The sequence below is a fragment of the Pelophylax lessonae genome, assembly GCF_965119305.1.
Source record: "Pelophylax lessonae genome assembly, chromosome: 7".
NCBI classification, from domain to species: Eukaryota; Metazoa; Chordata; class Amphibia; order Anura; family Ranidae; genus Pelophylax; species Pelophylax lessonae.
Genome location: NC_138774.1, coordinates 65,225,963 through 65,248,185, shown reverse-complemented (window position 1 = coordinate 65,248,185; position 22,223 = coordinate 65,225,963). Strand labels below are relative to the sequence as shown.

Sequence of the window (22,223 nt, the reverse complement as noted above, 5' to 3'; positions counted from 1 at the left end):
TCTTTTCTATCACATTCCTCCTTCTCTCCGTTTGTTGGTCTGTCTGTATTCAGTACTTGCCACAAGTCATCCTTGCTAAGAAGCATTTCTAGCTTGAACTTCCACAGCTGGTATTTGGCATGGTTCAGCTTTGCGATCACAAACTTCACACCTAAACCGCTTGCCATCTTTCAGCAGCTTGTATACAGTACTCACTGACCTTGCAGTATTCTTTCCAGTGCCTGGGCCCATAACCTGTTGGCTGAGTATTGATATGATGCTCTGGAAGCTTTTTGAATACATACAACAGCTTTACTTGAATGGAGGATAGCAATGCATGTCTTCACATTATGGAGACAGGAACTGAACACATCTTTACATGGAACAGGAAGCAGAAGTATACAAGTACAAATACAGAGAAAGACAATACTTTCTCTCATTGCAGTAGAGATTTACATGCACAATACACTATAATACTACAGTGCCACCTGCTGCATAGATAGATATAATGCAAACATATAGTTCACAGTATATAAAAGCAACTTTGCTGTTGTTCTTACAACAACCCGCCCCCCACAGTCAGTTTATTTGTTGCTATGTCTGTCCTATTAAGGAGATTTCCCCTTGGCTTCCTGTTCCAGAATGTAAGAGGAAATAAGAAGGTTTTGTTTTTACCGGAATGTTTCTGAACCCCCCCAAAAAAAATTCTCTCTTGTTCATTATAGGACATAGGATCAGAAGTAAATTCATGGGCAATTAGGTGATACTGCCACCTTCAGGGTGATTTTGGGCAATTGCAAATCAGTAAGCTGCTGTTGCATACCTAAATATATAACAGATGCTGGACCAGCGCTATTAAACCCACAGTGTGAGAATAAAATTATAAAAAACAATGTAAACAATAGATATAAAAGCAGATATGGAGAATCAAATATTGATAAAAACACAATAAGGATTAATGTTTTAGGTGTATATAGATACAAAGTCCATGGAGTAGAGTCTATGTAGAGATGGATAGCTGGGTGGCCGCCTACTCTATCAGAGTTAGGAGAGGACTCTGTGCATGGTAGCCTCTGTTACATACCTGTATGCAGAGCCTGAGATAATGAGGGTGGCCTCTTGCACACTTCCAGTCCAAGCACCCATCAGTCCAAGCACCCCTCAACATTTAGACGGGGGTGAAGGAAAAGCACAAGTGTCAAGATGTAGACCTTGTAAGCAGGAACTTAGAAGTGCTGGTATCTGAGGAGCAGAAGTGCAGCTGATTATGCACAGTGGAGATGCTAAGTCCAGTTGAGGGTGGTTTTAGATCCTGAACCTGGCTGAGTGATAGCCGAGTGGAAGGACTCCTGCATGTAATCAGAATCAGGAACAGGCAGACATCGCTGACAATCAGGCAGCGAGGATTCACTAGGCAAAAGTGTGGTCAGTAGTCCAAGCGGAGGTCTGTAGAGGAGGCAGACGGCGTATATGAGCCGACAAGGATATTCCGAGACCAAGGTCAGAGAAGAATCTGGGTCAGTAACAGAATCAAGATGTCAAGAACTGGATAACATGAACAAGACTGAAGACCATTCAGCAATCTCTAGTCTACTGCAGAGTTCAGGTTTAAATAGGCCAGTTGGCAGTGGTGGACATGCGTGCAAGTCTGCCCATGCACATGCTTGTATGTGTATGCCTTAGCCTGATGGCTGCACCAAGTTCCTGACAGCTGTTGGCTTTACCTGGAATGTTACATTTAGGCACTAGACTCTGCGTGTGGTGCTTCTTAGACTCTTGAGTACAAAGAGCACTCTCAAGCTCCTCAACCATGATCAGTCTCTGAGGATTCCATTGTCCTATGTCTGAGCATTGGGGATTATTACTTTTTCCAACTGTTAAGCACCACCATTTTCCCCTATTCCATCAGTTTCTATAAAAAGGGTTAACCCCCTGGGGAATTTAGTGCTGCACCACTAGTGGTCGTGTCACATGCACACTATACATACTCTGTCCCCCTTTCTCAGTATGAGGTAGCTTTTCCCAGCATTGCGCTAGTTGTAAGGGACCCATGTTTTTTTCTTCAGTTAGTCATTGCTGTCACATACAATGGCACATTCACCCAAGCACATCAAGATCTTTTAGCTTGCTGGTAGTGTGTAGGAATTTTCATTTCTCCCACAATTGTCCAGGACATTTTTGGACAGTGCTGATTGACCCTGTGCTGATCGCATGTACCCTCCCAAGAAAAAAAAAATCATCCATCAATCAAGATGTGACACCCCACCCACTGTGTTCTTTTTAGTTACTGGGCATGGAGGAGGAGGGAGGGACTGTGCTGTCATTTAGGATCTGTATACACGCCCAGAGGTGTGATGTTAATACTATATGACTTGAAAAGCTTTCTGGTTCTATTGCTCCAGAAAGCCCACCATCACCATTCTCTGATCTTATTTGCTGTGCCGTTTGAGACCAACCAATGATGCATTAATGCTGTTCCCCCAAAATCACAACATAGGAGGCAGAGGCCCATAAAATACTTACCTGGATAACTGTTGGTGTAACATTCTACAAACTAATATCTATTGCTATGATTCTTTGGTCAGCAATTAGAGAAAACATGATACACCTGAATTTTCTGTCCTTTCAGTGACCCATTACCTCTCAATAAAGGCATTAGTGTGTGCATGTTAATACAAGAAAGGCCATAGAATACAGAACCTTTCAGTCTTAGGAGCTCGTAATGACGTCCCCAAACATAACCTGCCCGTTCCTCTGTTAGTAAACATAGTCTGCATAGCAAATAATAGAAGACATGGAGAGGTAGAAATGAATATTACACAATTTATAATCCGCTTATCCAACATTGTACACAGGATTACTTTGTCACAAGCATCTTTCACCATAGCAGTTTGTGAGTAAAACCCACCACAAATATAGCAGAGACCTGCCCAGTTTATCTCTGTTAGTCTGGGCTGACAACATGTCATCTCTGGACAAAGAAACTGGACTTATCTCAACATCTCACGACTTCCCAGGCATGGGGGACAACTCTACCCAAAACTGATATTTCAGGTAGACAGAAGTGGTTTGGATCATCCTTTTGCATCTTATATATTTCAAAGACTGTGCAGGGATCATTACCCCACAGCAGTTTGGCTCTTATCCCTTTGCCAAATAAATGTGCCCCTTTCCCGTAGCTAGACCTTATAAACATTGCTTATTCTGCAGTATTAATAAACCAACAAGACATAATCATTTGGCTTTGTAATGGTTACTGTGGTTAGTTAGAGCTTGGAATTCTTGAAGAGACCAGTAAAAATAAAATGTAGATGCGTTGATTTTATGTTTATTTCTGCATGGGCAAAACACAACCAATTTAGGTGGTATACAGAGAGATAGCTAGCTATCATGGTAGGCAAATTTCTACTAGAGACAGTGGCCAATGTACTGTATATTATAATTTTAAAGATCTCTGTGGTTTTTCCTTAGAGAAAACAGCAAAGATGGTAATCACATTGTAGACATATAAAACTTCTAAATGCTTATATTTTTCTATCTACATTCTTTCCAATGAGTCTTTAATAATGTATTCATGTAACCTGTGATACTGTACCATGTTCCACAAAACTCTAAGGATGAATGCACTTTCAGTATCTTTAACATTTTTAGCTCCATTTACACATGAGCATTTTTGTAATATATCTAAAATGAAGATACATGATGATCTTCACTTTACAGCCTGCAGGATCTTTGCAACTCTTTAAAACATTTTTATGTTTGCACCTATCCTGCACTCCATTCTCCTCAGTGAGAAGTCCCATCAACACCTTTAAACATATACTGTATATTGCATATAGATTTTCTAACCTGTTGACAACCAGATGGAGGTCGGGGTCACCATAAACATGAGACTATTACCTGAAAACAGCTTCATTTAGTGGTTGTTGTCTTGTGTCTAAAGACTGGCCATACACACTTAAATTTCTCTCACTTAACCATGCTTTACAGTCTGGGTGCAAGACCTCCCAGACCAGTTATTGTATTCTGACAGCTGGCAATCGTGTCTGTAGCTACCTGGCTGCAATGTTTGGCTGACCATTTGCTGCCCTTCTCCTTCAATCTTTTATTCAAAGTCTGTAGAGCTAGGCAGTGCCTGCAGGGCTACCTGCAGTCAGAATTTCTGACAATTGTCAAGAATTAAGGCAACCTTAAATAATAAATAAACTTTCCATGAAAGTACAGTATATTTAATCCCTTGTGTCTCCCCACACCTAAATGTATCCACTCACTCCAAATACATACTTGCCAATTCTTGCAGCCACAGCTGACTGCAATGGTCACCTCCTATCATTCTGAGTCTTTCTCCTACTGTCCATATGTGCACAGTAGAAATCCATAAAATCTTATAAGACCAGCAACAGTGGAAAAAGAAAAAAGACCCAGGCTGGTATTAGGTGAATATTGTGGCCAATCATGGCTTTAAGAACTTGGTAGAAATGTAGCTGGGGTGTTGTATGTTTGGTTAGTTAAGATTGGAGGGGGCAAGCTGGGTAAGTATACATTGTTTCAAAGTATGCATAACCTTGAGGCTCCCTCCATGCACACTAGCATTTTTTACTAGCTCAAAAAAAGCTAGGAAAAATACTGAATGAAAAACGCTGATAATAGTAAAAACACTCTATATCACTGATCTCTCTAGCTATAGGCACTGTAGTGAAATTCATTTTCAAAGGAATCAAAATCACAGCCTCTTCCTTTGAAGGCCTCATATATATGGGAACCTAGGGCTGCATAACATACAATAAAAGCATATCTCTCTGCTTGGGAGCATACATAGAAATCAATAGCTGTGTTAAAAAAAAAAAAGCAATTCAGCTACAAACAAGTCCATGTATACTTAACCCAAAAATCGATAAGAGCTGTGTCCTTGGGATTAGTAATACAAACCTCCCCATGCATGTTTCAGAGAAGTTTAGAGAAAACCTTCACTGAGAAATGATGGAGGCTGCCATAGCTGATCTCTTCTTCTTCTTTTTTGGCCTAATTCACAGTCTTGTTGAGTTACTCTACTGTGGCAGAATTTCTCCTCTTTATTCATGTTCCCTTAAGGCTGGTTATTTATTTTAAATAGACTGCCAATGCACCCAAATGGACATTTACCTGCACTTTTTTCATCCCAAGACACATACGGGCATGGTGGTTTGCTGTCAAGGTACATTCGGGTGACATAAACAATGAATGACACTGCTATGCACCACAGTCAGTTTAATATTTTACATATTTCACACTACTCTACACTGGGAGAAGTACAAAGGTCAGGGGTCGTAATATAACTAAGACTTTCTAATCTGCATATTTGCACGTCTCTTGTATTTAGTCAATATTTGCTCATCCAGGAATTCATCTTTAATGGCATCCTTTGTATTTCTTTGAGTATATGGGGCACCTAAAGGAGCCTGTTCTGATAGAATATGGTGGCTTGCTTTGCTTTCTAAAAAAGCTAGAAAACCTCAGAAACCTAGAAAAAGAATGCAAATTTAAAGGAAAATTCCAACTTTTGCAAAAAAAAAAAAAAAAAACCATACTTACATATTGCAAAATGTAAAAATGCCCATTCTTTTTTTTTTTTGCATGAGAGTCTGCAGCACATTAAAACCACGCAAAGTGGATCGCTATAGCAATGTCCTGGCTCCGTGGTATGGACTATAAGTTACAGAGCTGGAGGAAGTATCAATGGACTACAAATGTGGTGACGTCACTGCATGTGGGCTCCATTGAGGACTATGAGCCCCCTGCCATATTGGCAGATAAGAGTTGTTATTTGTTTTGCATATCTCTGAGAACAAATGATGCAGCTGGTAGGGCAGAGCCACACATAGACACACTGAATTAAAATATGACAGGACCCGGCAGGGAAGAGAACCCCCAGTTAGGGGAGGTCGCTTGAGTTTGGGGGGCTGTGGACCCTAACTATAAGTGTATCATGAAACATGGCCAGAAAGATGAACTTAGCTTTTAAGAATTCTCACTTTACTTCCTACATGCTTGAGTCTATTAGTACGTGCTCTGGCTGATACTAGCAGTAGTATGTAATTAGTGGTAATTTTGCTGTTATTTCTGAAACCAGGTATTGCATTTTCAAATGGGGAGAAGTGGAAGATTCTCAGGCGTTTTGCCCTGACTACGCTTAGGAATTTTGGTATGGGAAAAAGAAGTATAGAAGAACGTATTCAAGAAGAAGCTCACTTCCTATTGGAGGAATTTCGAAACACAAAGCGTGAGTATCCTATATAGTGAGATATGGATTTCTTCTGTAGTTTCAGTGGAGGCCCTGGAAATAGTTAGGGAGACCTTGCATGCCATAGAATGTCTGCTTTTTAAATGTACACCCTTCCCTCTTGCTGAAATGCTGAGTAGTTGAAAAATGTAGATATAAGGCTGCATTCACATTTGTTATAAACATCTCTAGTCACCTTGAAGGCTTTTTTTCTAGCCTCTGTACATTTTTTGCACACTATTTTGAGCATCTGCGGCCTGAGAGTTTTTATTTTATTACTTTTAGCGAATGGAAAGCCAGTTATTAGGGGGAAAACTTACAACATGTGTTTTCGCACATTTTTTGCACGTTTTTCCAGGCACTCCCATTGAAGTCTATTGGGGCCAAAAACGTTTAGGGTTTGAAACTTGTTGCTCAAAAGACGCTTGTGTAATTTTTTGAGCTACCAGCTTCAGGCGACACTATTCTCAGGTGAAAACAGGCACACTTGAAAGCTATGGAATTTTGGATGTTGAGCATTTTGGAGCTTCAAGCTCCAAAATGCTCAGGTATGAATGGAGCATTATAATTAGCTTTACTTCAGTTTCCGTGGTACAGGGATTCAGGGAATAACATCATCAGCCCACCAACGAAAGCCGAATTTCGAGAGAAAATTCTGCAGCATATTCTTAATGAGATTTGGAAACCTCACATGGGAGAAATAAGTAGACTCTCATAGTAGACCTGTCTTTATTTTAACTAGCATGCTGATCAAATGACTACAATACCTTCTGAGTTACTCACCTAGAACCTAGAGATAAGGAATTCTAACTTTTCTCCGGTTTCATTTGCTGCATTCCAGATCTCTGATCTAAAAGTAATAATTCTAGGTCCTGATAGGCCACTATCAATTTCAGAAGATGATCAATAAGGGCCCCACCTACTGTTTATTTCCCTTATGAAGCTGCTAAACAGGTTAATATGTAACCTAAGCCTAAAGCTGGCCACTAGTTGAGTTTCAATAAAAATGTTTCATTTTAAGAATGTTCTTTTGATTTTCAGAGCATAACTGGGGTAAAATCAAAGTTTGTTTATGAGCACAGTGATTCACTGGATCAGGAATTAAAAATCTTTCTCGTGTTTGTGGTTTTCATTCAGGAAATTACTTGCATTACAAAATAAAATGTTAAAAGCAAACAGAATTTGGAAGTACTTTTCGAACGATATTTATCAAGTCATCAAATGTACTGAAGATTTTTGAACGAATGTTCGTATAAATGTTCATTCAAATATCTACTGGTGTATGGACAGCTTGACTATAACCCTTAAAGTTAATGTTCTCCAACACTATGCATACCTAGCGCAATCTAACATGGAACTAGACCCTGCAGTAGCATACTAACTTTATCACTGACCCGTTTCTACTGAGTGCTCTTGTTTCCTTGACTAATCCAAAAGCATACTGGCAGCTTTGTAGTTGGCTGGGAGTAATTTGACAGCCTTATGTACTATATACACTTTTATTTATCTTTAAAGAGAATCCCTTTGATCCAACCTTCTTCCTGAGTCGAGCTGTCTCCAATGTCATTTGCTCCATCGTGTTTGGTAATCGGTTTGAATATGATGATAAGAAATTCCTGACACTTCTTGAACTCATCAATGACAACTTTCGGATCATGAGCTCTCCCTGGGGAACAGTAAGACAAAGTGTCTTTTTTATATTTTACCGCAAATAAATAATGTGAAAGTAATTTTTCCCCGATGCCTGTCATATAAACTTAAAGGGGATATACAATGAGGCAAGGGGAATTTATCAAAATCTGGGCACCTAGAATCTGGAGCAGTTGTGCATGGCAACTAGTCAGCTTCTATCTGTATATAAAAGCTTAAGGGCTCTTTCACATTAGCGGTTGATCACTTTTCAGAGAGTGGCATTGCAGTGGTTCATAGGCATTCGTAAGGTGATCATTTTTTTTATTTATATCCAAGGGCGATTTTATGCTAAAATAATACTGTGTGGCACACCCCACTGACCTTAATGATCCCCTGCCACATGTCAAACTCTATAGGACAAGTTAAAATTGCTGTAGCATGTACACAGCCCTACAAAAAAATAAAATAAAATAAAACAGATTTTGACTCAACTCCAGATAGTAAATCCCAAAATATTATTTTATTTGATAATCAAAATTACATATATTGTATACAAAACACAGTTAAAAGAAACTTGGCCAAGTACTTAAAATAAACTAAATACAAACTTGCTTCCTCCTTTATAACAAAAGTTGCCTATGAAGTGCTATATAATACAAAAATGTATGATGGCCTCTTATATTTTATTATTATGGGTTACAGAAATTGTAGATCATTAAATTATCATCTGAAATGGGTTAAAACCCCTTAATGGTAACCATATACTTCAAGTGTAATTTATTCCAATGTGTCACAAATGTTTGTGGGTTATATTGTTGTAATATCAAGCAGGCCGCATTCGTGGCAAGACCTAAATCAGCACACTGTAGAGATTATAGATGAATCCTATGATTGTGCAATAGACCAATGAGGTCATGTACATTACCAGCAGGATTTACTCAGCAATACCAGCAGGATTTAGAAAGGAGTAATGATGGGACTTTGAGAAAATTTTATGGAATGTGTTATGTGTACAGCCTTGCCTGGCTGAATATGATTTTTTTCATCTTATTGACTCTCTTTTAACCAATGCTCAGAAAAGACATCAGCCCCAGAAGCAGTGCATTGTTTTCAATGAGTCATCTGACTTACAGACGTGAATTGATTTTGTAGTGAAAATATGGCTGCCTCAATGCACAGATATAGCAAATCATACAGAGAATCAGGCTTTTTAAAATATTAGAACATATTTATGGTAGAATTTTGACCAAGCTAATCACCTTTACATGCTGATTTAAAAAAAAAAAAAAAAGCATTGAGAAGAAGACTGCATTCCCTTTGATGACCATCAAGAATCTTTTTCTTTTGTCCTTTTTTTGTGCTTTTATTCTGTGCTGTATTATCCAGCAAATTACAGTTACTAGCTATGTGATGTACTGATGGTTCTTGTCTTCTTTCTCTATGTTTGCTAGACTGAGTCTTTGAAGAACTTGATTTTGATGATAGCTACAACTCCCGTGTCTATTTATGTGTAATATTTACCATTGTGCTGTTACCATGCAGTTATACAACATATTCCCAGGATTCATGGATCATGTGCCAGGACCACATCATCGCATCTTTAGGAATTTTGAAAAAATGAAGACCTTTGTGATGGATCACCTGAGGAAACACGAGGAGACCATTCAACCAGACTGTCCTCGGGACCTGATAGACTGTTTCCTTACCAGGATGCAAAAGGTAAGCAAAAATTAGTCTTTTCAAGAGCACACAACATTATACTATACTGTTCAATTATGCAAAAGAAATGACTATCAAATATGGAGACAATCCATAAATAAAAATGGGGATTTAGTTCCACCATATGGCCATATTGTGCTCAAGCCCACCACTGCGTCAAAGTACCCCATTATCAGTGGGTCCTACACTATCCATAAAAAAGGGGTGAATCCAGCCTCTCTTACCCTTGGAGACAAGACATAAGAGAGGCTGGATTCACCCCTTTTTTATGGATAGTGTAGGACCCACTGATAATGGGGTACTTTGACGCAGTGGTGGGCTTGAGCACGATATGGCCATATGGTGGAACTAAATCCCCATTTTTATTTATGGATTGTCTCCATATTTGATAGTCATTTCTTTTGCATGGTTGCGCTATTCTTTTTTAATATACATGTTGCTTGGTCCATAGCTGCACCGGCTTTAGATATACATGTTCAGGGTTTGCTCCCCCAATTTTTTGCTTGTTTATACTGTTCAATGACTTATACATTTAACAACCTAGGAGAAAGAGAACCCAGAGAGCAACTTCAACATGGACACCATGGTAATGACTACACTCAACTTGTTTTTTGGAGGAACAGAGACGGTCAGCACAACCCTGAGATATGGAATTCTTATTCTGATGAAGTACCCACACATTACTGGTATGGCATCCACAGTTGGGAAAAGTATACTGATTACAGTAGGTGGCATGAGCAGTGAAACATTAACCTATTTGCGAAGTGTCAAAAAACTTGGTCGTCCTACTTTCCTGGAATAAGGTGAACAGGTAATATGGATAGTTATTAGTTACCAAAAAACATTCCTAGTGAGTTGTAAATAATTAGACTTTCATTAAACATGAAGCAATGAGGACAGCTATATCAGAGCTTACACTAATAACATGGTTATAAAATGCAGGCTCTGAGCATATTATTGTGAGTATATTAATTATAGATTCCTAGTTAGTCATTGGCATTGAACTTGCATGTAGCCAGTAAGGTCTGAAAATCATAAACTCTGTCCAGAGCTGTAGCTTGAAGCCTGTGGGCCCAAATGCAAACGTTGACCTGCCCTACTACATGGAGTGGCCTGGAAGAGATGATCAGGAGCAATTATAATAACATATCCCTTGTATGGCTATCCATGCAGCAACTGAAATGAGGATGCAGAAAATGCATTAAGGTAAAAAAAAAAAAAATGACTTTGAAAAAGCTTTGAAATTATTGTAAAGCCCTGATCCTTCTCTCCTGGGGTCCCCCGCTGGCATTCCTAGCTCCTCCTCTTCTCAGTTCTCACTGTGCAACCATAGGAAGCTGCTGCCTATTGTGGTACACCTGAGGGCTCAATCCCAATCCGCACTGTGTCCTTTGCACAGATAGTGTGACTGTCACAATCAGTGACAGTCACACCAGTAGACCAGCAGCTTTAGCAGTGGAAGCTTACACAGGAATCCGCAGGATAGGAACACAGGCAGGTCACCCAGGCAGATGACGCAGGCTCATCTGAGGTGCAGAATCTAAGTACTAACCGGTGTTCACCAGAGCTCCTGATCGTGGAGATGGATTTTGTTGCGTGTTAGCACCATGTCACGGTCCTCAGGATCGCCCCACCAGGAGGTGAGCAAACCAGGGTCCAATAGCAGATATAGCAGGTAGGGATCAAGCAGAAACGTAGTCAAGCAATAGCAAAGGTTGGTAACAAATAGTTTCAGGTTGGGATTAAGCAGAAGCGAAGTCGAGGAACAAGCCAAATGTCGATAACGGGTGATAGCATAGATACATTCGTCAGCAGGAGAGACAAGCGAGATATTGGCTAGTGAAGGCACAATATTCTGGCAATCAGGAAGTGCAGAGACATGGCTTGAATCAGATAGTTAATGGGAGGAGCAAAGGGTTCAAGGTTCAAGGCAATTAAGATTCATGGCAGGATCATTCAAGGATTTGTCCAGGGAGCAGCCCAGCATTCCAGGTGGCTCAGTAAGTCGAGTCATTGCCAGACACAGTGGAGGTCCCAGGTTCAAGTCCGGGTCCTGACAGTGACTTAGCCCCGCCCACCAATCTCTGATCACAGGATTTGGTTGACAGCAGCAGGAGCCAATGACTCCCATTGCTGCCTCTCTGCCCTGTGAGGAAGGAGAGTGGAAAGGGGCACAGCCCTGGATTGAGATTGAGTTTAGGTAAGTATAAGAAGGAATGGGGGACATCCTGAGAACACAAGATACAGCATTAAGGTGAAATAAAAGAAAAAACAACCTTCTGCCTTTAGCGCAAGTACTGCCATATTATTCAACATGAACTCTTTTGAAAATGTATATTGTTTTGGAAATTTAAATGTGTTTTCATGTAGAAAAATCTAAATTCTAGTGTGTACTATATGTGCAACAATGAAAAAAATGGCTCACACAGCAAAAGGGTTAAGTGGTGACACGTGAAACTGTATTAGTTATAATCCGTTTGTGTATTCTGATCATATATCCCTTATTGCATACCAATAAACAGATTATACGGGATTTATTTACTTTTTTTTTGGCAGAGTGGAGTGTAATTTAGCATAGATAATATCCACATGAAAACCATGGTGGATTAACCGCAATGAAGTAGATGGAACAAACCCATATTTAATTCATTAAAAGCTACACGGACCTCGGGGCATTTCTAACTACTGTGTAATTGAAAGGAAAACAGTTCTTTACAAAGTAAGGGAAAGACCTGAGATCATCTTGTCCTGGGTAATTTCCATCTGTAGACGGTATTTATTGCTCTTATGTGACTTTAACCGCTTGCGGACAGCCCGCCTCAGTTATACTGCGGCAGGGCGGCCCTCCTGTGCGAACCGACGTAGGTATACGTTGGTCGCGCGCCTGCAGCTAGTCATTTGTCAGTGGGGACTCCCATGCACGGGGCCGGCAGCTTCGATTGACACCTGACACCGGCGATCGCCCCCCGATGAGAGAGAAGAACGGTCAGCTGTTGTAAACACAGCTGACAATTCTTCTCTCTGCAATGATCACAGAGCTCCTGTGATCCTTCTATATAGAAACACAGGTCTCTGTGATCATTTCACAAACCACGCCCTCATACAGTTATAAACATGCCCCTAGGTACACATTTAACCCCTTGATCACCCACAGTGTTAACCCCTTCCCTGCCAGTGTTATTATTACAGTAACAGTGCATATTGTTAGCACTGATTACTGTAGTAATGTCACTGGTCCCCCCAAAAGTGTCAAAAATGCCAGTCAGGGGTCCGATCTGTCCGCCACAATGTTGCCGTCCCGCAAAAAATTGCAGATCACCGCCATTACTAGTTAAAAAAAAAAAAAAAACTATAAAAATGACATAAATCTTTCCCGCAGTTAGTTTACGCGATAACTTTTGCGCAAATCAATAAAAATATGCGTATTGCGATTTTTATTTTACCAAAAATATGTAGAAGAAAACAAATTGGCCTAAAATGTTAAAAAATGTTAATTTTTAATTATTATTTTTTTTGGGAATGTTATATAGCAGAATGTGAAAAATATTTTTTTTTTGTTTCAAAATTGTTGCTCTCTTTTTTGTTTATAGCGCTTAAAATAAAAATCGCACAGGTGATAAAATACCACCAAAGGAAAGCTCTATTTGTGGGGAAAAAAAGGACATCAATTTTATTTGGGTACAGCGTCGCACGACCAGGCAATTGTCGGTTAAAATGACGCAGTGCCAAATCGCAAAATATGGCCTGGTCATTAAGGGGGCAAATCCTTCTGGTCCAGAACTGGTTAAATTCAGCCTGGATTTGCAGTAGTAGAACCATGTGACTCCCTGATAACAGGTGACTAGGCTCAGTTTTATAGTCTTCATATAAATAGTTAGACAGCGAATAAGTGTAACTAATAGTAATGATAGCATTATAATCATACTTGGGCTGCAACTAATGATTATTTTCCTAATCAATTAGTTAGTCAATCAGATTTATCAGATAAAAACCTAAAAAAAAAATGTGGTGTGCAATTTAGCTAATATGCAAAGTGGGAAAAAAAATATATTCTTAAATATCTATATGCAGGGGTAAATATAAATAGCCAGCTATATGGTTGTTAGAGCAGTGTTTCTCAACCTTTTTTCAGTCAGGGCACCCTTTAAAAATTATGGACAGTCTCGAGGCACCCCATTCTAAAATCTAAAACCTATTGTAATAGTTTTACATAATGCAACAACATCCACACAAAAAGAACACCCAACGTTAGAGGTGATTTATTCTTCCAAATCAAAAGCACTTTTTCAAACTGGTACTGACTAGTATTCCAGTGTTTCTCTTCTCCCTCAGTTTTTCTCCATCACTCAGCTAATGTGACCCCAATGCTGATGGAGAAGGGCAGGTGAGGGTCAAACAAGGATGCTATGCAGGCTACTGACATCCTCCTTATCAACTGATGATGTCATTGGTCTTTTGGATGCAACAGTAGAAGGTTGTATTGGTTTACAATGGAAACCTGTGGCTTTGTGTAACTAAAAGGCCGACTTCATCCACACATCAGCTTGTATACATATTTTGGGAAATTTTTAGGCATTTAGTCAAGGCACCCTGGTTGAAAAAGGCTGGGTTAGAGAACAAACTATCCAATCCACTCTTAGCATAACTGTACAAAAAAAAAAAAAAAATATATATATATATATATATATATATATATATATATATAAAAAAGAAAAAGTCCACAGGGATTGCTGCACAATTCTTTCTTTATTGGAAAGATATCCAAAGTACATACCAGTACAATATCACAATATCATAGTATTTCAATCGTAACGTTTCGGACTCAAAGGTTAGCGTCCTTCCTCATACAGAAATACATCTAAATCTCTATACAAGTACAAAAGCTTATATATGTTCAAGCATCAATTAAGAATCCACGAGTCGTCAATCATTGATTAATTCACACAGTGGTCTCCAATGTATCATTAGGAGGACTGAGACAAAGTTACAAAACACAGATCCTTCTCTATATGCAATTAGTCATATCCAGTGTTATCCTAATGATAAAGGAATAAAAAAATATTTGTCAATAAAAAAGACTCTACAAGAAACATATATTTCGATCGATGAAATATCACAATCAACTATATGTTGCGGTGTTTAATATAGCTGTCACTGTTGAAGGTGTAGGACTCATAATTAGACCAATAGGTCCCTTCAAAAAGATACCATTTACAAAAATAAATACAACAGTGTCCCAATTGAGATTTATGGTCATTGACAATATACCTAGAAACAGAAGGGGAGGAAATCGTGAATTACAGCTTAGGAAACGTGAAGTCCAATGGATCCATTTTTTGGATACCTTACAACCGAAGGGGTTAAACTCTGAACTCGACTTGTATTTATTTTTGTAAATGGTATCTTTTTGAAGGGACCTTTTTGTCTAATTATGAGTCCTACACCTTCAACAGTGACAGCTATATTCAACACCGCAACATATAGTTGATTGTGATATTTCATTGATTGAAATATATGTTTCTTGTAGAGTCTTTTTTATTGACAAATATTTTTTTATTCCTTTATCATTAGGATAACACTGGATGTGACTAATTGCATATAGAGAAGGATCTGTGTTTTGTAACTTTGTCTCAGTCCTCCTAATGATGCATTAGAGACCACTGTGTGAATTAATCAATAATTGACGACTCGTGCATTCTTAATTGATGCTTGAACATATATAAGCTTTTGTACTTGTATAGAGATTTAGATGTATTTCTGTATGAGGAAGGACGCTAACCTTTGAGTCCGAAACGTTACGATTGAAATACTATGATATTGTACTGGTATGTACTTTGGATATCTTTCCAATAAAGAAAGAATTGTGCAGCAATATGTAAATTAAGTTGCGCTAATATGATCTATGGAGGTATAAAGTCCACAAAGTCCCAATGTTGATAACAAATGGAAAGTATCCTTGGTAAGGTCCTGAGCCCAACTCCCTTAAGAGTGTACGCTTACCAGATTGAGGTAAAATTGAAGCAGATATGCTTAATCTTGTCAATTTGATAGAAGATCCAGGCCCGTGTAAGCATTGAACTCGGAGGTCATTGGATCCAGACTTTAATTCAGTCAAGTGTGTATGGAAATCACTAGTCAAGGTCCAACCAAGAATTCTGGGACAAATCCTCGCTGGCCTCGGTGGCGGACACCTGGCGGCTATGGAGAAGGTGCAATCCAGCTTGCTGCCTCCACAATGCGGAAAAGTGGAAATGACAGAAGGAGGGAGAGATGAGAAACTTTCACAGGAAAGTTTGTGAAAGTTTCTCATCTCTCCCTCCTTCTGTCATTTCCACTTTTCCGCATTGTGGAGGCAGCAAGCTGGATTGCACCTTCTCCATAGCCGCCAGGTGTCCGCCACCGAGGCCAGCGAGGATTTGTCCCAGAATTCTTGGTTGGACCTTGACTAGTGATTTCCATACACACTTGACTGAATTAAAGTCTGGATCCAATGACCTCCGAGTTCAATGCTTACACGGGCCTGGATCTTCTATCAAATTGACAAGATTAAGCATATCTGCTTCAATTTTACCTCAATCTGGTAAGCGTACACTCTTAAGGGAGTTGGGCTCAGGACCTTACCAAGGATACTTTCCATTTGTTATCAACATTGGGACTTTGTGGACTTTATACCTCCATAGATCATATTAGCGCAACTTAATTTACATATTTCTATAGGGTGTGGTCACACTTGAAGTTGCTGCTTGTCTGTTTTATTCCTTCAGCGCGGTTAATTTCCCAAATTTTTTTAAATTGTGCAGCAATCCCTGTGGACTTTTTCTTTTATATATATAGCCTGTGGGATGGCTTGATTGCTTTTCACATGACCTCAACAAACCATTGCTGTTGTGCTGCTCACCAACCTTTTGAATATATATATATATATATATATATATATATATATATATATATATATATATATGCATTTATCATGTGTATATATTAATAAATATACCCAGAAGTAGGATATAGTGTACAGGGTATTTAAGCTGGGAGTCAGACATGAAGTTAAATAAAGGAGGGAGGGGGGTGATACAAAGGATTTATATTAACCACTTGCCGACTGCCGCACGACTATTTATGTCGGCAGTCAGCCCCTCACAGGCAGAGTAACGTAGGGCTACGTCACTAGCCTGTGAGGGTTTTGGGAGCGAGCGCGCCGCCGGAGGCGCGCTCCCGCACGGTCACGGACGGGAGAAAGGCAGGCGGCTAGTGTAAACAAAGTCGCCTGTCAGTTCTCCCTGTGTAAGAATGATGATCAAACGGTTCTACTATGTAGGACCGTTGATCATTGTTCTTACACATCAAGCCACAGCCAATCACAGTTAGAAGCACTCCCCTAGGACACACTTAACTGCTCCCTCTCCAATACAGTTAACTCCTTCACTGCCAGTGTAATTTTTACAGTAACAGTGCATATATATAGCACTGATTACTGTAGTAATGTCACTGGTAACCCCAAAAGTGTCAAAAATGTCAGTCAAGGGTCCGATCTGTCCGCTCCAATGTCGCAGTCCTGCAAAAAAAATCGCAGATCGCCGTCATTACGCGCTAAAAAAAAAAAACATCAAAAATGACAAAAATCTTTCCCTTTGTTAGTAAACGCAATAACTTTTGCGCAAACCAATCAAAATACGATTTTTGTGATTTTTTTTTTTTACCAAACATATGGTAAAAAAAAATTGGCCTAAAATGTTAAAAAATTTTGATTTTTACATTTTTTGGGGGGGAATTTCATATAAAAAAAATGTGAAAAATATTGTTATTTTTGCAAAATTGATGCTCTTTTTTTGTTTATAGCGCATGATCAAAAAATCGCACAGGAGATCAAATACCACCAAAAGAAAGCTCTGTTTGTGGGGAAAAAAAGGACGTCAAATTCGTTTAGGTACAGCGTCGCACGACCGCGCAATTGTCTGTTAAAGTCACGCAGTGCCGAATCGCAAAATAGGCCCTGGTCAGGAAGGGGGTAAAATTTTCCGGGGCTTAAGTGGTTAAGTTGTACTAAAAGCTGAGACTTTTTATGCATGGATAGAATCATTTTTAAATATAATGCGCAATACTGGTACATTTTTACTTTCACCACTTTAAGACCAAGCCTAATTCTGAAACTTGTTGTTTACAAGTTAAAACCAGTATTTTTTTCTATAAAATTACTTAAAATTCCCAAACAACATATATAATTTTTAGCAAAGTTATAGAGAATAAAATGGCGGTTGTTGCAATATTTTATGTCACACGGCATTTGCACAGCGGTCTTTCAAATGCAATCTTTTTTGAAAAAATACACTTAATTGAATTGTAAACTTAATTAAAAAATAAATAAAATGTAAAGTGACCCTAATTTTTTGTATATTGTGAAAGATGATGTTACGTCAAGTAAATAGGTACATAACATGTTACACCTTACAATTACACTCACTCGACAAATGGCGACAAACTACGGTACTTAAAAATCTCCATAGGCGACGCTTTAAAATATGGTAACGGCTACCAGTTTAGAGTTACAGAGGAGGTCTTTTGCTAGAATTATTGCTCTTGCTCTAACGATCGTGGCGGTACCTCAAATCTGTGATTTGAACACTGTTTACATTTGTGGGCGTGACTTACGTATTCTTTTGTTTTCTTTAATGCGTGAGCACGCGGGGAGTCTTAAAAAAAAAAAAAATTATTTATTTATTTTATTTTTACACTGTTCCTATAAAAACAAATTCTGATCACTTTTAGGCCCCATGCACACGGGACGTTTTTAACGCCGCTGTAAGCAGCGTCAGGCGTTTTCTTTTTGCAGCCTAAAAACGCCCCTCCATGTTATTCTATGGCCTCATGCACACTCAGACGTTTTTGAGCTGTAAGTGGCTTAGGCGTTTTTAGGCTGCAACAAGAACCCACCACCTGCGCGTTCTGAGGACCAGCGTTACAGCGTTAAAAACGCCTGACGCTGCTAAAAGCTGAATAACTTTGCTATAACGTTGCTTAACGTGCGTTAAGCCACGTTATACGTTTTTTTTTCTTCCATTCAAAATCAATGGTTCCCTATGGGAGCCTATTGATTTGAATGGAGGTCGCACCGCAACACCGCAAGTCGGATCCGACTTGCGGGGTGACTTGCGCTGTGGGAATCTTGAGGGGGAACTCCACGCCAAAATGGGAAAAAAAACGGCGTGGGGTCCCCCCCAGGGTTCCAAACCAGGCCCTTCGGGTCTGTTATGGAATTTGAGGGTAGCCCCATGCCGAAAAAACGGCGTGGGGTCCCCCCCAAAATCCATACCAGACCCTTAACCGAGCATGCAGCCCGGCAGGCCAGGAAAGGGGAGGGGACGAGCGAGCGGCCCCACCCCCCCTGGACCACACCAGGCCACATGCCCTCAACATGGGGGGGGGTGTTGGTGCTTTGGGGCAGGGGGAGCTCTGCACCCCCCACCTCAAAGCACCTTGCCCCCATGTTGATGAGGACAAGGGCCTCATCCCCACAACCCTGGCCGGTGGTTGTGGGGGTCTGCGGGCAGGGGGCTCATCGGAATCTGGAAGCCCCCTTTAACAAGGGGGCACCCCAGATCCCGGACCCCCTCCCTATGTGAATGGGTATGGGGTACACTGTACCCCTACCCATTCACCCCATAAAAGGCAGTGTATGGAAATAACGACAAGAGACGTTTTGGAAAGTTTATTAAAAATCTTCACCCGACTCTTCTTGTCTTCTCCTCTCCGGGGTCTTCTGCTCTTTTGCTGTCCGCCCTTCTTGTCTTCTCCTCACCGGGGTGTTCTCCGGGGTCTTCTGCTCTTTTGCTGTCCGCCCTTCTTGTCTTCTCCTCTCCGGGGTCTTCTGCTCTTTTGCTGTCCCCCTCTTCTTGTGTTCTTCTCTCCGGGGTCTTCTGCTGTCCCCTCTTCTGCTGTCCTCTCTTCTTTTCTTCTCCTCTCCGGTCTTCTGCTCTTTTGCTGTCGGCTGTCTTCTTCCTCCGGTCCTCCTCCGACGACGTCTCCGCTGATTATGCCTATCTCCGGTCTCTTCAGCTTATTATATAGCCATTAGGGGCGTGGCCCCGATGACGTCATCTGGAGGCCCCGCCCCCTCATGTCACATATGACGTCATCTGTGACATGAGGGGGCGGGGTCTCCAGATGACGTCATCGGGGCCACGCCCCTAATGGCTATATAATAAGCTGAAGAGACCGGAGATAGGCTTAATCAGCGGAGACGTCGTCGGAGGAGGACCGGAGGAAGAAGACAGCCGACAGCCGACAGCAAAAGAGCAGAAGACCGGAGAGGAGAAGAAAAGAAGAGAGGACAGCAGAAGAGGGGACAGCAGAAGACCCCGGAGAGAAGAACACAAGAAGAGGGGGACAGCAAAAGAGCAGAAGACCCCGGAGAGGAGAAGACAAGAAGGGCGGACAGCAAAAGAGCAGAAGACCCCGGAGAGGAGAAGACAAGAAGGGCGGACAGCAAAAGAGCAGAAGACCCCGGAGAAGACCCCGGAGAGGAGAAGACAAGAAGAGTCGGATGAAGATTTTTAATAAACTTTCCAAAACGTCTCTTGTCGTTATTTCCATACACTGCCTTTTATGGGGTGAATGGGTAGGGGTACAGTGTACCCCATACCCATTCACATAGGGAGGGGGTCCGGGATCTGGGGTGCCCCCTTGTTAAAGGGGGCTTCCAGATTCCGATGAGCCCCCTGCCCGCAGACCCCCACAACCACCGGCCAGGGTTGTGGGGATGAGGCCCTTGTCCTCATCAACATGGGGGCAAGGTGCTTTGAGGTGGGGGGTGCAGAGCTCCCCCTGCCCCAAAGAACCAACACCCCCCCCCCATGTTGAGGGCATGTGGCCTGGTGTGGTCCAGGGGGGGTGGGGCCGCTCGCTCGTCCCCTCCCCTTTCCTGGCCTGCCGGGCTGCATGCTCGGATAAGGGTTTGGTATGGATTTTGGGGGGGACCCCATGCCGTTTTTTCGGCATGGGGCTACCCTCAAATTCCATAACAGACCCGAAGGGCCTGGTTTGGAACCCTGGGGGGGACCCCACGCCGTTTTTTTCCCATTTTGGCGTGGAGTTCCCCCTCAAGATTCTCACAGCGCAAGTCGCCCCGCAAGTCGGATCCGACTTGCGGTGTTGCGGTGCGACCTCCATTCAAATCAATAGGCTCCCATAGGGAACCATTGATTTTGAATGGAAGAAAAAAAAACGCTGCTAAAAGCAACGTGGCAAAACGTGCAATAACGCCAATGGAAAAAGCTACTGAAAGCACGTTTTTACAGCTGCTTTTTCCGGCGTCAGAACTAACTTTGACGTACGTTTTTTCTAACGCCCCGTGTGCATGGGGCCTTACTGCTGTCACAAGAAATGTAAACATCACTTGTGACAGTAATAGGCAGTGGCAGGTACGCTTTATGGGGGGATCTGGGGTCTAAAAGACCCCAAACCCCTCCTCTGCACTTCAATGTATTCAAACCGCCAAAATCAGCATCTTTGAATACCTTGCATTTTTTTAAACGTAATATCTGAGTTACTACATAGGTGACCGGATCTAAGCTGATTCCGGCCTTGTTCGGGACTCCGTGACCGCTGATCGCTCGGGTCTCCGGATAGTAATGGTCAAGTGGCTATTTAGCCGCATCGGTTGTTATCTCATGACAGCCAACCGTCTGCTCTAAAAACGGTCCCAGAGTGATGCCTCTGGCTGCAGGCATCACCCTGGTTTAACCACTTGAACAAAATGACGTACATGTACATGATTTTGCGTGAAGTGGGTAAATTCATTATAATACCTTAAAGCGATGATAAAGTAATTTTTTTTTAAAATAACAAATGGGTTATACTTACCTACTCTGTGGAATAGTTCTGCACAGAGCAGCCCCAATCCTCCTCTTCTCAGGTCTCCCGCTGGTGATTCTTGCTCGTCCCTCCTACTGAGTGCACCCATAGCAAGCCTCTTGCTATGGGGGCACTCATGCGTACTCGTTCCCAAGCCCCTCTCAGTGTGTCTATTGACACACCGAGCATGGCTCAGTCTGACCCCTGTTCCCTCCTCGCTGGTTGTGAATGCCAGTAGTGAGAGCCAATGTCTCCGGCTGCTATGTCTACGCCAATGAGAAGAGAGAGAGAGCTGAGAGAGCCTCAGCTTTTATGCACATCGCTGGATCAAGATCAGGCTCAGGTAAGTATAAAGGGGAACAGGCTGGGGGTGTAGCTGCATGCAGAAGGTTTTTTTTACCATAATACAGAGAACTTTCTGCCTTTGCAACCACTGTAATTTACCTCCAGTCTCTCAGCCTCCAGCTTCTCTGGGTTCAGATACTGAAGTTCCCTGCAAAAAAAGTGATTGTAAACTGATTTTTTTAACAAACATGTCATACTTACCTGCTCTGAGCAATGTGCTCTTGCCCCTACCCCAAAGCACCCCCCCCCCTCATGTTGAGGGCATGTGCCCTGGTATGTTTTTGGAGGGGCATCCGAAGGACCTAGTATGGATTAGCGGAGGGAGGCCCATGCTGTTTGTTACTTACCTCCTCTGTGCAGTTGGTTTTGCACAGAGCAACCCAGATTCTCCTCTTCTCAGGTCCCTAGTTCCTGCTCCTGGCCCCTCCCTCCTTTCGAG

General features: G+C 41.4%; 1 protein-coding gene across 1 annotated transcript in view; it reads left to right on the top strand.

The window, feature by feature from the left end:
* LOC309560462 (cytochrome P450 2F3-like) overlaps positions 1 to 22,223 on the top strand; it is a gene marked incomplete at both ends in the record, with an annotated part of 75,706 nt that overhangs the window by 33,036 nt on the left and 20,447 nt on the right. The window contains 4 exons of the mRNA XM_082264095.1: positions 6,089 to 6,238; positions 7,754 to 7,914; positions 9,413 to 9,589; positions 10,134 to 10,275. Coding sequence (XP_082120221.1) covers positions 6,089 to 6,238; positions 7,754 to 7,914; positions 9,413 to 9,589; positions 10,134 to 10,275 — 630 coding nt within the window. The remainder of the gene's footprint in view (positions 1 to 6,088; positions 6,239 to 7,753; positions 7,915 to 9,412; positions 9,590 to 10,133; positions 10,276 to 22,223) is intronic.